The 16,103-nt window shown below is 55.6% G+C and overlaps 1 protein-coding gene across 6 annotated transcripts; it reads left to right on the forward strand.

The window, feature by feature from the left end:
* Nucleotides 1-623: 623 nt before the first annotated feature.
* On the forward strand, nt 624-15,861 carry LSR (lipolysis stimulated lipoprotein receptor). 6 transcript variants are annotated; one of them, XM_068991983.1, is made up of 10 exons: nt 624-886; nt 2,084-2,428; nt 8,318-8,437; nt 10,443-10,499; nt 11,038-11,184; nt 14,140-14,301; nt 14,458-14,517; nt 14,615-14,746; nt 15,030-15,658; nt 15,744-15,861. In XM_068991983.1, the coding sequence occupies exons 1-10, from the start codon at nt 778-780 to the stop codon at nt 15,777-15,779; spliced, it is 1,797 nt and encodes a 598-aa protein (XP_068848084.1). In that variant the 5' UTR covers nt 624-777; the 3' UTR covers nt 15,780-15,861. The 6 variants fall into 6 exon arrangements, with proteins under 6 accessions (XP_068848084.1, XP_068848085.1, XP_068848081.1 ...); XM_068991984.1 differs by lacking the exon at nt 10,443-10,499; XM_068991980.1 differs by having other exon boundaries at nt 15,030-15,824.
* The last annotated feature ends 242 nt before the right edge of the window (nt 15,862-16,103 follow it).

A 16,103-nucleotide genomic window follows, 5' to 3' on the forward strand; every position in this document is an offset into this window, starting at 1 on the left:
TGGCTCGGTTGTTCATATCATCTAAGTGGAAGGCGCGAGAGGGTTGCGGGCGCCTCCGTTCCCCGGAACGGGAGGACCCCCAGGGCTAGTGGCAAAGTCAAGCGCGGCAACTAACAAGCCTCTTCCAGCCCAAAGCTCGCTCGGACTCGCCCCGCCCCGCAGTGTGTACCTAGGCGGGTCCATCGCCAGCCGAGGAGAGGGGTGTGGGAAGGGAGGGAACAGGTGCGCGGCGCGTCCCGCCTCTCTCAACAGGTGAATCAACGCAGTTGAGTCTCTGTTCTCGTGATTCACACTCTGCTCAGCGTGACCGAAGCAGGAGAGGGCCGGACCGCGATCCCTGGTCTTCAACCGCCCTCCCGGCGGGCTGGTCACTTGGTTCCAACCCTCTGGGCCGGAGCGCACCTGGGTCAGCCCACTTCCGGGGAGGGAGGTGGAGGAGCCCCTCCCCGCCGCCCACCCCCTATCCCTGCCCTCCGCTCTCACCCTGTGTACCTGGGCCGATCCATTCCCCGGAGCCACGGGGGGGTGGAGTGGCTCGCAGAGCCCCAGTGGGACAAGCAAGTTTCTCCCTGCAAGCTGGACGCGTGCTCTTCATCTACGATGTTCCCTCTAGTTGAAAATCCTAGAATAGGGTAGAGTGGGCTTGGAATAGAGACAAGGCGCGGAAGCGGGAAGGGGAGGAGCAGGCACCCCTCCCAGTCTTGGTGGGGGCCGCGCCCCCTACCCTCCCGGTACCTGGGAGGGGACGCGCGGGCGCGACGCGCCCAGACGGCCGCGATGGCGCCTTTGGCCCGCCCGTTCTCCGGGGGACTGGAGTCCTGCCCGGGTACCCTGAGCTGGGGCGCGGTGGTCTTCGTGTGGCTTTTTCTGAGCACCCTGTGCACAGGTACGGAGCGCGGGGACCCTGGTGCTGCGGGACGCCGGGAGGGCACTTTAGAAGGGCGATGCCTGGAGTTCCGCAGCGCCCGGGAGGCAGGGGAACTGGGGGAGGGGGAGCGCAGAGACTAAGACCTGATCCCCAGGGTCTCCGGAGATCCCTGTGCGCCAGAGGGAGAAGAATTCTCTGTTAGTGCCTGAGAGCGCTCCTCCGCCCTTGTTCAGAGATAACAGGAAGTGAAACTCCCGGGACTGCGAACCCGGGAGCCGCAGGGAGAATGGGACCCTTTGTGGGGTAGGGATGAAGGACCACCCGGTCACTGAGAAAGGCGGGGATGAGGATTCGGTAGCAGGTCGAGATTTCTGAGTCTTGGGGTAACAGGGAGAAGGCACCTGAGGGCTGGATCGGATGATTCCTAGGGGGTGAGATCAAGAAGCAGCGCCCAGGCGTCGAGTGGGTGCGGTATTGAAAATTCCCCACCCCCTAACCCAGTCATGTCGTAAGAATATCTGCGTAAGAGTCCGGTGAAACGGCCTTATGAACTAACTTGGAAACCATCTTCTGCTGGATCTGATGTTTGTTTGGGCAGGGGGTTTCAGGGGGACTTTATCTTTCAGCAAGCAGTTTTGGCATATTCATTTGAGATGGCTTTGGGTAGGGCAGGGTGAAAGGCTGGTGGTGACATAACTAGGGGTTTAGCTACTGTATGGGAAGCAATCCAAACAACTCCAGAATACCCCGCCGGCCCCCCCCCCACTCCTCCCCCCCCACCACCAATTCACAAAACCGGGAGTAACTTGGAACACTTGGTTGTTTTTGAAAGTGGGCCTCGAGCACTGTGGGCTTTGGGGGGCGCCATTTGGGCTTGTCTGTCCGGGCCGCAGACGCTTTCCATGAGAGGGTGGCCAAGGGAAGAGGGGACTGAAAGCTGCGCTCTGCAGAGGCTGCGCTCTGGTTAGAGGAATGGACAGGATGTTCCAAGGAATCTGGCTGTGTGACCTTGCAGTGGCCCTTCAGCCCCCTGGGTCTCTTAATGGGCATGATTATCAGAGCTGCCTTGAGGATTAAGGGGCAGTGTGTGCCAGGCGCTCTCTAAAACCACACACTTGTAAATGTCAGTATGTGACAAGTGGGGTGGCTTCTTCCTGCTGAAGTGCTTCCTTGTGCTCACAGCGGTCCCTCTGCTGACTCTCTTCTTGTCCTCAGCCCCCACCAGCGCCGTCCAGGTGACCGTGTCAGACCCCTACCACGTGGTGATCCTGTTCCAACCCGTGACCCTGCCCTGCACCTACCAGTTGACCACGACCCCCACGGCACCCATCGTGATCTGGAAGTACAAGTCTTTCTGCCGGGACCGCATCGCTGATGCCTTCTCTCCTGCCAGTGTTGATAACCAGCTCAACGCCCAGCTGGCGGCTGGTAACCCAGGCTACAACCCCTACGTGGAGTGCCAGGACAGCGCACGCACCGTCAGGGTTGTGGCCACCAAGCAGGGCAATGCCGTGACCCTGGGAGACTACTATCAGGGCCGAAGGATCACCATCACAGGAAGTACGTGGGCAGGGGATTGGACGGGTTGGGCTTGAGTTTTGGTGTTGGCTCCCTCTTAGAAATTCATCAGCATAGATGTCTGAAAGCACTGGCCAAGGGATGGATCCTTCCTTCTACCCATCCATCCATCCCTTTATTTAACAGCAAAGATTTATCAAGCACCTAACGTATACCAGGCACCACTTGAGGCCCTGGAAATACAGCAGTAAACAAAATTATCAAATGCCTTCCCTCTTGGAGCTTGAATTCCAGTGAGACAGACAAATAAGGCAAACACAAGCCTGACAGGCTATGGTTCATGGTGTCACAAAAGAGTCAGACACGACTTAGCAACTAAACAACAATAATAAACACATACTTTCAAGTGCTTAAAGGTAAAGAAAAGTGGGTAATGGAGAGAGAGGCAGGGGTTCTGTAATAATACTTGTAATATCATCAACAATAAGTAAAATTTATATAAGTAACAGGGGCTTGCCTGGTGGCTCAGTGGTAAAGAATCCACCTGCAATGCAGGAGCTACAGCAGACATAGGTTCGATCCCTGGCTCGGGAAGATCCCCTGGAGGAGGGCATGGCAATGCATTCCAGTATTGCCTGGAGAATCCCATGGACAGGGTAGCCTGGTGGGCTACAGTCCATAGGTCACAAAGAGCAGGACGCGACTTAGCACACATGCACGCGTATAACTAATAACCTATAAAAGGCCTCCTGTGTGCCAGGCTCTAATCCAGGTTGATGTGAATTAGCTCATTTAGATGATAATAATGGAGTAAGTAGCTTCTGTTACACTCACTTTACAAAGACCCAGAGAGTTAAAGTGACTTGCACAGGGTCACACAGCTAGTGGGATTATAAGTCAGCCCTTTGGGGCAGTAACCCCTCAGGTTACTTACCCAGGAAGGTCAGCAAAGAACCCACCTGGAGGAGGTAACAGGAGTGAACCGAAGGAGTGAGGGATATTACTGGAGAAAGCCTATATCTTGCCAGGTGCTTTATGCCCATTTTACACTCATGACAACTGAGTCACAGAGAGATCAAATAGTTCATCTTGGTGCACACCTAGTAAAGGTCTGGCGCTGAGATTTGAACCTAGCCCTTGTCCTTCACTGTCATGCTGCCTGCTCATAGGAGGTGCCTCTTGGGACCAGGTTAGGGGTGGGGAACTCATTCATTCATTGATCCATTCACTTGGCATTTATTGGGCATCATCTCAGCGCCAGAAGCTATGGTAGTTGCTGGGGCTAGAGAGGTGATCAGGACAGATGATCCCTGCACTCAAGGAGGTGATACTTTCGTGGGATGAAATAGGCAACAAGTAGCAAAAGAGTAAGAGGATTTCAGAGGGTGCCGCCGAGTGCTACAGAGAAACCCCACCTGGGTGATAGGTGATCATGATTCAAGGCTGCTGTGAATATAATTTGAAGAGGAACTGGGACTGGGCCCTAAAGAATCCAGTGGGCAGAGAGGAGGGTGATGGGCAACAGTGGGCAAGGGATAAAGGGGGAGTGTTTTAATCATGGGCATGGGGGCAGAGGAGGGAAGGGGGCATCCCTTTGCAGACCCCAGGAGACCAGGCCTCAGAGCACATCCCCTCCCTCTCTGTCTGGACCGTGGGCAGGGACCCAGCCTCTCAGTCTTGTTTCGGGGAGCGACTAGCTCTGCTGGCCCTGAATTTCCTTGGGCAGCTGTTCCCGTGGACAAAAGACTTTCGGGGCGGGGGAGGGTGGTGGTGGTGGTTCAGCCTCTATAGGCCCCTACCCCATAATCCAGGGGCTTCTCCAGCCTGGATCAGGTATGACCGGCCAGCACTGTCAGGACAACTCCCGTACTGAGAGTGCCCTTGAAGGCTGCCTGGAATCGTGTCCCCTTTGCTGAGTCTGTCATTGGAGTGACCTTCGGGCTCCATCTGGGGCAGATTCTTCCTGCTCCAGAGGCCCACAGGCCCTGGGTTTTCAACCCTGGGCCCGGGTTTGATACAGGCCGTGATTTATAAACATCCATTGTGTGTATGTCCCTTCAGGAAGCCCAGTAGCCACAGGAGCTTCCTCCATTTCAGCTTTGAGGATAGAGAAAAGCAGAGTTGCCTTCGCTGTTTCTAGGGTCACCAGCCACCCAGGTTTTAAAAGTGAAAGTCGTCCTGGGCAAGCCAGAGTGGTGTGCCTCAGCTTGGGTGGTTCCGCTTCCACTTCCGTTCTTCCCCGCTTTGGGTGATAGGGTGCCTGGATCGGGGCTGTTTCTACCTCTTCAGGCTGCTTGGGAACCACGTGCACCCCCACTTGGTAGCTCTGGACCTGGGAGCTTGTGGGACCTCTGAGATCATGAGGGCCGCCTCTGCTGTGTGCGAATGAGCCAGAGGCCCAGGGAGGTGGAGGGAAGCCCAGCTCCTGTGCCCAGCTGGAGACCTGGCATTTTCTCCCTATATCTAAAACAATTAGAGCAATGCCCAGCCCAGGTGATGTCAGGACCAGACCCAGACTGGGAACAGGGTGCGGCCGGGAGGAAGGAGGTGAACTCAGGCCTTAGAACGAATCAAAAGAAGCCGGAAAACCATGTTTTTCGTGAGTTTTGAAAACATCATATAGGCCAAACAAAACGCATTGAGGCCCAGATCCGGCCCATAGGACCAGATTTCAGCTCCCAGCCTAGGAGCTCTTGGAGGGGGCAGAGGCTGCCTTCAATCCCCACTCCAGCTTTGGGCAGGACCCCAGTCTAGGGTTCTGGTTTTAGAGAGGTGCGTTCAGAGTCTGATTCAAAGATATAAGTGGAAAAAACGATAGGCCAAGAGGGTGTTATAGAGAATTCAGAGGATTTGGGAGAATGTAGGTTAGAGTTTTAGGATGATTCCATAAAAGAATATATACAAAGGTACCTGCTGCTAAGTCACTTCAGTCGTGTCTGACTCTGTGCAGTCCCATAGATAGCAGCCCACCAGGCTCCCCCGTCCCTGGGATTTTCCAGGCAAGAACACTGGAGTGGGTTGCCATTTCTTTCTCCAATGCATGAAAGTGAAAAGTGAAAGTGAAGTCGCTCAGTCGTGTCCGACTCTTAGTGACCCCATGGACTACAGCCTATCAGGCTCTTCTCTCCATGGGATTTTCCACGCAAGAGTACTGGAGTGGGGTGCCATTGCCTTCTCCGACAAAGGTACCTCACACAGTAAAAAATCAATAACTGGGGGCTGGATGCTTGACCATAAAGGAGAGTGTCAGTGCCCAAGGTCACCCTACCTTCTTGTCACTTTAAACTCAGTCACCACCTCCACGACAGAGGCACTTCCTATCTGAGTTCTGTGCTGCTTATCACCATCTGAAGCACAATGTTTAAATTTTTTATTTGTCTCTCTTTCCATTTAGGAGCTTGAGCCCTGTCTGGGTGGGGATTCCTAGCTGTCCTCTAGAGCAGTGGTTCTCAAACATGTGGGTCTTAGGGTCACTTTACACACTTACTGAGGTCCACAAAGAACTTTGTTTTTACAGCTAGAAAACTGAGAAGTTGAAAAAAATTTCTTTAATGATGATAATAAAGTATGCGTGCTGTGCTAAGCCGCTTCACATGCTATGCTAAGTGTCCGACTCTTTGCAACCCTATGGACTGTAGCCCTCCGGGCTCCTCTGTCTATGGGATTCTCCGGGCAATCCTGGAATGGGTTGCCATGCCCTCCTGCAGGGAATCTTCCTTACTCAGAGATGGAAGCCATGTCTCATCTGTCTCCTGCATTGGCAGGTGGGTTCTTTACCACTCACGCCACCTGGGAAGCCCTAATAAACTATAGATTAGTCTAAATAACATACTTTTATGAAAAAATAACCATATTTCCCCAAACAAAAAAACCTTTAATGAAAATGTATGGTGTTGCTTTTATATTTTTGCACATCTCCTTACAGTCTGGCTGCATAGAAGCTGGATTCTCAAAGCAGCTTCTGCATTCAGAATATTATGATAACACAAGCCAGTAACCTGTGGAAAACTCCACACTACACTCATGAGATTACGTGAAAAAGGCAAATATCTTACTATTATGGCGAAAATAACTTTGACCTCAGGGACCCCCTGTGAAAACGTCTTGGGGAGCCCCAGGCTCCACGGAGCACACTTTTGAGAACTGTTGCTCTCTAGTATGGCAGTACCTCAGATACTGCCTGAAACATCAGGTGCGTGCAATGCCGCAAATACTGAATGACTGTATCATGCGCCTAGTTGAGGACAGCCACGTGTCTAGAACACTGAGGAAAGTCAGTGTGAGGAGGAAAGGGGTTCGTTTCCCGATACTGACCAGGGCCTGGGGACTCCAGGTTCTGCTCGCCTGGGGCCCACCTTCCCCTGGGGATGGGCTCACAGCCAATCAGCCCCTAAGCAGGCTAATAGAATTTGGCAGTAGGGCAGGGGAGCTGTGTCAGGGGGGTGGAACCAGCCCTGTGAAGGTCTGAGGACACAGAGCCAGGCCAGAGGAACAGCCAGAGTGCACACCAAAGCAGGGTGAGCCCAGCACATGGTGGGAGACAATGAGCAGGCCAGCGTGTATGGGGTCTGGCGAGTAGAGGAGAGCGGTATGGATGAGGCTGGTGTGGTAACCAGGGGTCAGATGGCTCCAAAGGCCTCGTGGGCCAGGGTAAGGCGTGGGAATGGCGTGCTGTCATTGTTCAGTCGCTAAGTTCTGCCCAACCCTTTTGCCACCCCATGGACTGTAACCCACCAGGCTCCTCTGTCCATGGGATGTCCCAGGCAAGAAATCTGGAGTGGGTTGCCATTTCCTTCACCAGGGGATCTACCTGACGCAGGGATCGAACCTACATCTCCTGCACTGGCAGGCGGATTCTTGATTGCTCAGCCACCTGGGAAGCCCTTGGGATGGTGTAGATAGGCACTGAAAGGAGGTCTTACTATGGATGTGAGGTCTTCTTTCCAAAGAAGGAAGAAGGCTCTGGTTCTCTCATTCCTTTGGCAACTGACTGATGCCCGGGTACTACAGAATGAGGCACACACAGTGGCTGCCCTCTGAGCCATCCTGGGGAAGGGCTGGAGGTCCGTGGGGCGGGTGGTGGGTAGGTCCCCGGGAGCCAGAGCAGCTGGGGAGAAAGGGTGTGAGGATGCCCTGTGAGGATGTCTCTGGCCGGTTCATAAGGTTCCTACGTCCTGTGCACCACAGGCCCAAGGTGGAGTTGCCCAGCGGGCCCCACCCTGCAGAATGGCTGAGGGATTTAACTAATTAGGGCCTGAGGAGTAGAGAGGAAACCGGATGTTCGGAAAGACTTTCATTATCGCTGTAATTAACAGGCCCTTTGCCTGGGGCTGTGTCATGGGGAGCGTCCCCAGCCCTGGGCCTTGACCTGGAATGTGGGGACTGATAGCTGGACGGAGGAGGGAACTGGTCTAAGTCTCTCCCTCACACCCCCGCCTTCTGCTGGGTGCGGGAGTCTCCTGCTTCCTGGAATCTGGCCTGTTTATCTTTGCCTCCTTACCCAGGCCCCAGGCCCTGGGTCTGCCCTAGGCTCCACGGCAGGTCGTGTCAGGGGGTTGACTTTTGTTCTGAGAGGTGGGATGGGGAGGGGAGCAGCGGGGGGCGGGGGGGGGGGGAGGGGGCTGGATGGGGGGGTGTGGAGGCTGTAAGCTGACTAGGGTCAGACCATCCCGGCCCACCACCCCCGTTTTCGCCACAGCTATACAACTCATCAGTAATTTCAGCAGACTGCTCTTTTCTCCGAGACAGGAAAGATAACAGTCCCACCTCATAACCTGCTTGAAGTTCCCCATGTGAAAGGTTTAGAACAGAGCCTGAGAGGTGTCAAGGCCTCAGGATGAGGGATTGAATCCCCCCGCCCCCACCCCCTTCCCCCCAGGCGCCCCTCCCCTGCATGGCCCTCACTCGTCTACCCACTGCCCACTGCCACAGATGCTGACCTGACCTTCGACCAGACAGCTTGGGGGGACAGTGGTGTGTACTACTGCTCCGTGGTCTCAGCCCAGGACCTCCAGGGGAACAACGAGGCCTACGCAGAGCTCATCGTCCTAGGTGCGTCTGGGCCCCGAGGGACAGGGTTGGGGATGGGCCTCTCCTGCTCTCCTGTGTCCGCCCTCTGCCCTCCTGCTCTCTCTCTGGGCTCTGTCGCCTCCTCCGCTCTCCCCTCACAGCACCACCAGTCACTTGGGCTTATCTGTACCCTGCACCCCAGACAGGGACCCCCTCCCCCGCCCCACAACATTTCAAATAAGCCAGAGCCAAACCAGGAGTGGAAAGGAATGGGGCCTCTACCCCTTCCTGGCCTCAGTGTTTAAAAGCACAGAAATGGTCAGAGTGGATGGGCATTGAGCCAGGAGGGGTGATGGTGTGTGTAATCGAGAGGCCGCTTCACCCCCCGCCAACTCCCACCCCGCGCCCCCCACCTAAGGCCACATCTCACCCCACAGTCCCTCTGCCCTGCTGGGATGGTGCTGTGTGGCTTGCATAGTTCGTGCTCCCCTCAAGCAAGCCCTCCCCCGACATGCCCAGGAGTGGGGTGGGATACCCACCAGCAGCCCCCGCCCCGCTGTGAGGCCCCCCTGCCATGCGTGGAAGGGATGCTGCTGTTAGCCAGATGCTGTGTTCTCGGTCGACACATATAGTCCCATGTGGCACGTGCTATATGTGACATGCTGTTGGGCCACACATGGCCATCATCACATGCATGATGCAAGGTGACACACGTGTGAATGAGCACACATGATGGGGGACCATGCCCCAGGGTGCTCAGATCACGTGACAAGAGTTCATGTCTGGGTGACAGAACGCATGCATCCACAGCCCACAGAACTCGCGCGTGTTCTTCCAGAAAATGCAAAATTTAGTCTCAGGAGCCAGTTACACTCAGGTTACTGAGGATTTCAAAGAAGGTTTGTTTAAGTTTTTGTGGGTTACATTTACAGTTGCTTAACATATTTGAAACTGGCACACAAGCATTACCATTAGAGCAAATGACGTCATCATGTGTGACGGAGCCTCAGGAAAGCTCCGCTGTATCTCTACTGAAGGAGAGTAGAAAGGGCAGTGGCTTAGTTATCCGGAACATGGCTTGGCCTCCAGGATGGGGCCACACTTTGAGAACCACTGTTTCACCTGCTGGACCCCTCCTCCTGGGGGCAGGCGGCATGGGGTGCTGATGTACAGCCAGGTGTGTGGACACCCCTGGGGATGCAGCACCGGTGTGGCACAGAGTGGTGGGTGGCACCTAAAGGAGGCCCCAGCTGGGCCAGGAAACCTGCACAGGGGACCTTGGTGGGCAGTGAACCTGGGCCACACTGTGACTTTTATGGGCTGTAAGGCACTTTTAAAAATATTTATTTTTATTTGGTTGTGACGGGTCTTTCTTAGTTGCAAACTCTTAGTTGTAGCACGTGGGATCTACTTCCCTGACCCGGGACTGAGCCCAGGACCCCTGCACCGGGAGCAGAAGCATGGAGTCTTAGCCACTGGACCACCAAAGGAGGCCCCTTGGACTGTAGGCACTGTCGCTTTCAAGGGCCTCTTCCTCCAGATTAAAAACAAAAATTCTTTTACAGTTAGATTGTTACGAAGACCATTCATTACTGTGTATTCAGTATTGTTACCTTTTCTTCTTCAGATTTTACAATACAGTTAAGACATTTTCCTGGGCCCTAGTGCACTGTCTTCCTGAGCCTCATGGGCTAGGACTGTCTTTACCTGGGATGGTAGGACTGTGTGTGTGTGGAAGAGATGGAATCCCAAACTGAGATCCCACCTCCTGAGCCCATGGGATGTGTCCTGGCACCCTTCTGGGCAACAGAATCCTCTGTGGGGACAGTGAGTGAGTGAATCATGTGACACAGCCTTCTGGAAGACGGCACCCACAGGGGACGGGGCTGTGGAGGGCAGGAGCCGCATGCTAGGACCCTCCTAGCACCTACCCCATCTCTTCTGCAGAGCACGCCTCCACCCTAATGAGCCTGGAGCTGGGCTTCAGGGCAGGGATGGCCTGGGCTGGCCCTGGCCAGCATAATCTGTCTCTCTTTTGTCCCTCCAGGCAGGACCTCGGGGGTGGCCGAGCTCTTACCTGGTTTTCAGGCGGGGCCCATGGAAGGTACGGGGGTGGAGTCCCCCCACATACCACTTATCGCTTCTAAGTATCCTCCCCCTTTTCTAAACACAGTTTGCTCGGATCCCACTAATAACCCCGCCGATTCCGGGCATCTAGCGGCCTGGCTCTGGGCTGTGGGCTGGGCTGGCTGGCGAGGGGCCTAGGGTGTAGACAGAAGGCTCCCGTGACTGGTGCCTGTGGTGCTCTTCTAGCGCTCGGGGTCTGGGCAGCTGGCTCTGTCCCCTCCCAAGGCTACAGCCCATCTTCTTCTGGCTAGGTCTGCTCTCGTTTACTGCCTTGTCCAGATGAGCCCAGGGTGGGTTCCCTAACCTTGGGGCTGACCTGGGTTGTAGTGGAGCGGGCATCCCTCTGGGGCTGCACCCCAGCCCCTGGCGTGGAGACTCCAACAAGGGCTGGGGCTGCAGCTTCCCCGATGGGCTTTGCAGACAGGCGCCGCCCTCCCCTCCCCCTGCCCCCAGTGCCCACATCCCTATTCCCTCCCAGGCCTCCTGGCTCAGGGCCAGCTCTCGTGTCCCCGCAGACTGGCTGTTCGTGGTCGTCGTCTGCTTGGCGGCCTTCCTCGTCGTCCTCCTGTTGGGCATCTGCTGGTGTCAGTGCTGCCCCCATACCTGCTGCTGCTACGTCAGGTGCCCCTGCTGCCCGGAAAAGTGCTGCTGCCCCGAGGCCCGTGAGTACCCCTCACCTGCTGCGCGTCCACTCCCACTCGGCATCTGTCCTGGGTCCAAGGGGAGGAGGCGCCCATCTGCCTGCCTCCTGGGACAGTGTCACTCTGGAGGTCATGAGGGGAGTAGTTTGGGGAAAAGTGGGCCAAGGAGGACCTGCTACTTTACATGATCATTTACATACTTCAACTCGTCACTTATTTTAGTTGTCATTTATTTCAAGTCTTTCCTTTGGAAGGTATAATTTATGCACAAGGTAAAAAAAAAAAAAATTCAAATAGTACAAAACATTGTTCACCGGCAAGTAAAAGTCCTTTTAAAAACAAAATCTGAACTGAAAAAGGTCAGAAACCAAGCGAGGTCTACAGCCCCACCAAATTTAAGCCCTTTAACAACCCACATCCACAAAAGGATGCTGGATTTTTTCACGGATGCCGTTTAAGGAGACCATCCAGCGCATCAGGTTGCGGGCAGGAGGAGAAGGGGACAACAGAGGATGCGATGGCTGGATGGCATCGCTGACTCGACGGACGTGGGTTTGGGTGAACTCCAGGAGTTGGTGATGGACAGGGAGGCCTGGCGTGCCGCGGTTCATGGGGTCGCAAAGTGTCGGACACGACTCAGCAACTGAACTGAATTGAACTGAGCACATCAGAGAGGGTCTGGGATTAGACATGGGACCCGAGGTGGAGGGGGAAGAAGCAAATAGGAGAGGCGGGAAAGGAAGAGAGAGCCACCTCCCTCCTGCTGCCCCATTTCCCCGCTCGTGGACGTCAGTGCTGCCAGTTCCCTGGTTACCTTCCTGAGAGCACCTCTGTACTCAGTTATGGGGAAATTTCCATCAACTCCGACATGGAAGTTCTAGACCCAGACGTACCTGCTCTCTTGTTCCTTGTACTGAAAGTAGGCCGTGAAAACATACTTCTCTGCTAGTTCTCAGTGAGGGTGCCTCACCTCTTCCTTCGTCATTGTCAGGTTCACCATATCTTTGGTTGACAGACAGATGACCCTGGTGGCTAGAAAGAAGTAACTTTCCGTGTTAGGAGCACCTAGACTAGGAGAGACCAGAAGAGGGACAGACCTGCCCCCTCTCATGGCACCTGCTCATTTCTAGGCCAAGAGTGAACATGTGGTAGAAAGAATTACCCAGCTGGCTCAGATGGATGTATGTGAGCATCCTGACATTTAAGGTTTCCACGTGACGTGACTCCAGTGTAACACAGTCCAGGTTAAAATCATAGGCAGTCATCACAAGCTTGGGCAGGTGGAGGTTTGAGGCCTGGCTGGACCCCTTTACCTGTTGGGAAGTCCACTGAAGGACTTCCCCTCTCAACCTCAGTTTCCTCCTCTGTAAAATGGGGCCACGGCAGAGCCCGCTGTACAGCATGAGTCAGGATCCGGTGAACTGGTGTGTCCCGCATTTAGAGTGGGGCTTGGCCTACACAGAGCGTTCCACGCCCACTAGCTGCCACACATCGCTGCTGTCAGCATCGGTAATGACCGAGGGCCACGATGCAAATTAGAGCCCCCACCACTCACACCATGTGACCTCAGGTGAGCAGCTGGTTTCCTTCTCTGCAGGGTCCTGCCATCACGGGGTGTCATGAGCATTAAGGGAAATGCTGTGTGTCAGGGCCCAGCACGGGGCCATGGCTCAGACCATGCTGGCTAATTTTCTGGTCACTGACTGAACTCAGCAGTAGGCAACCTGTTTCACCTCTGCCTGAAGAAATCAAATCCACTGCTCTCTGGAGGCCTGCGCTGGCCATCTCCTCCCTGTCAACATTTTTAGTTGTGGGTGTTAGTCCATTTCACAGGTGGGGTGGGATTCCCCCCAGGGCTGCAAACAAGTTTGCAGTTAACCTCGCTAATTAAGGCAGGGACCAGGACTGTGAATGCCAGTCCCAGGGCCCCATTTCCTCCATCCTGAGACCCTGCTCCCCGAAACTGAGATCCCATTAACTCCCTGCCAGAGGCCCTGTTATTTCTGCCACAGCCACAGCCCTCCTGAGCCGTCCTAGAGCAGCAATTCCCAGAGCTAATTATAAACCAGCACATCTGACAACTGCTGAGGGGCTGCTTTGGTGTGGGGTGGGGGGGTAAGCACTGAGCCTTGCTGCCCAGCTGAATTGGGGTGAAGGGAGCTTTCCGAGCCTGACGCCCTACTCCACCTTCCCAGTGGGGCTTGGCCTACACAGAGCGTTCCATCATCTTCGGAGCTCTGGGACGGAAGCGACTTCCCTAAGCCTGTGACTCTGCCTCAGAGCAGCCACCAGACCCCAGCCTCTTGCCCAGGGAGGAGGGTGCTGGGGAGGATGTGCCCTTGAGCTGTCAAGCCTAGAACCGGGCAGGGGCAGGATGGGTGCGGCCCCCAAGGTGGAAACACTGGAGGAGATGCTTTGCTGGTTGGCTGAGGAAGTAAATGCCGAGGCTCCCAAGACGGCTTCCCATCACCTTGGGGTCTGGAAGACCCTGCAGGGAGGACCCAGCAGGCATGAAGGGGGAGCAGGCATGGGATCCCCGCCCCCAGATGATCCATTTTTCTAGTGCAAGGGCTCGGATGTCAAAGGGAACACTTGTTTCTGGCTTGTGGGTCCAACACATGGGTGTTTATCTATAAGACACCTCTGTCCCTGCTGCTCTGTAAGAATGCAGGTCCAGGGTGGCCGTGTCCTATGATAAGTTGGCAGCAGAATTTGACGTAAAACCTTGTCAGATGCTGGGAAACCATTGTACTGTTAAACAAACTGGCATTCTTGACTGGGGCCGCTGGCGGACACCCTCCCATCCTAAAACTGTGAGGAATGGCACAGGAGGTGTGGACTCAACGCGGCTCATGTCTTCTGACCTCAGGGACTCTATAGCAACAACCAGGCACCCAGGAAAGCTCCTCAACAGGGGACTGGGGAGAAGGCATGTGGCCCCTGGGGCCCTTCTCATGCTGTGTGTGTTCTCCCCAGTATACGCTGCTGGCAAAGCTGCCACTTCGGGCGTCCCAAGCATTTACGCCCCCAGCACCTACGCCCACCTCTCCCCTGCCAAGACCCCGCCCCCGCCAGCCATGATCCCCATGGGCCCTCTCTACAACGGGTATTCTGGAGACTTCGACAGGAATAGCTCAGGTGAGGCCCTGGGGACAGCCAGAAGTAGCTGGTGGGAGGTGGAGGGGTGCAGGGAGGCTGGGCCTTTGGCCATTAAGGGGTCTGGAGTTGGAAGAGGGAATTGGGGGCAGGGGCTGGGAATGCAGGGTTTTGCTCCTGACAGCCAATTTCCCCCAGTTGGTGGCCACAGCTCCCAGGTACCCCTGCTTCGTGACACAGACAGCAGCGTGACCTCTGGTGAGAACCAATCCTTATGAACTTGGACATGCCTATGGGGCGGGTGGTGGTCAGCATCCAACCTCTGGAACTGATCACCTCCAACTCCTGTCCCTAGAGATCCGCAGTGGCTACAGGATTCAGGCCAACCAGCAGGACGACTCCATGCGGGTCCTATACTATATGGAGAAGGAGCTGGCCAACTTCGACCCTTCTCGGCCCGGGCCCCCCAATGGCCGTGTAGAACGAGGTAAGCCTTAGGATCTGAGGGATTCTTGAGGGGGCCGGGGGAAGCAGGTCTCCCTGATAACTGCCCAGGGACGCTTGCTCCACATCCTGAACACAATCCCTTGTTCCCTACCATGGCCACAGTGAAGGGTACAGAACCCTGCAGATCATCACTAAATAGGTGAGAAGCCTGGGGCTCCCTTGAGAATGTATGAGCCAAATGAGTGACACTGCTGGGCCCCCGAGCTCCTGACATTAGGTCCTGACCGCCTCCCACCAGTAACAGACATCTTCCTTCCCTACAGCCATGAGTGAAGTCACCTCTCTCCACGAGGACGACTGGAGATCCCGGGCTTCACGGGGCCCTGCCCTCACCCCTATCAGGGATGAGGAATGGGGTCACCACTCCCCCCGGAGTTCCAGGCAGTGGGAGCAAGAGGGCCCCCTGGAGCGGCCAGGGAACAGCCGGGGTGCGGGGCGGCCCCGAGCCCGCTCTGTGGATGCTCTAGATGACTTTACACGGCCGGGTTCTGCTGAATCAGGGAGGAGATCTCCCCCAAGCAGTGGGAGGAGAGGCCGGGGTTATGCACCTCCACGAAGTCGCAGCCGCGATGATCTCTACGACCAAGACCAAGACGACTCCAGGCACTTTCCACACTCCCGGGATCCCCACTACGATGACTTCAGGCCTAGGGACCAACCTCATGTTGACCCTCGGGCCCGCTACCAGCGCTCCCGGGACCCTCGGGATGATGGCTCCAGATCCAGGGACCCCCCCTATGACGGGCGGCTACTAGAAGAGGCCTTGAGGAAAAAGGGGCCAGCGGAGAGGAGGCCTTACAGGGAGGAAGAAGAAGAGGCCTACTACCCTCCAGCACCTCCCCCTTACTCTGAGACTGACTCTCAGACTTCCCGGGAGCGGAGGCTTAAGAAGGTGAGTGATAAGGCCCTGAAAGCCTTCCTGGACCCTCTTCTCCAGTCCTCCCTGGCTCATATCCATCTTTCTTTCTCCCTTGCAGAACTTGGCCCTGAGTCGGGAAAGTTTAGTCGTCTGATCTCAACATTTTGTATGTAGTTTTTGTACTTTTTTTTTTTAATTGGAGGAATTATTATCTCGTAAAACTAATAAAACTTCTGATCACAAGTCTTGAGTCTGGAGGAAAGCATTTGTTTTGCCGCGCGAGGTGGGGAGCCCAGACAGCTGCTGTGGGTGTCTGCAAAAGGCCGCACATCCACTTCTCTCACGGGACCCGTGTCCGAAGCCAGGAGGAAAGGACCGGCTCGGCCGACTCTCCACCGCCCGGAGTACGTGCCCCACGCTAGCTCCGCCCCGCCCCGCCCCGCGTGCGCGCTCCGGCCCCGCCCAGACGTGCGCATGC

This window comes from Capricornis sumatraensis, chromosome 20 (genome assembly GCF_032405125.1).
Source record: "Capricornis sumatraensis isolate serow.1 chromosome 20, serow.2, whole genome shotgun sequence".
In the NCBI taxonomy this organism is placed as follows: Eukaryota; Metazoa; Chordata; class Mammalia; order Artiodactyla; family Bovidae; genus Capricornis; species Capricornis sumatraensis.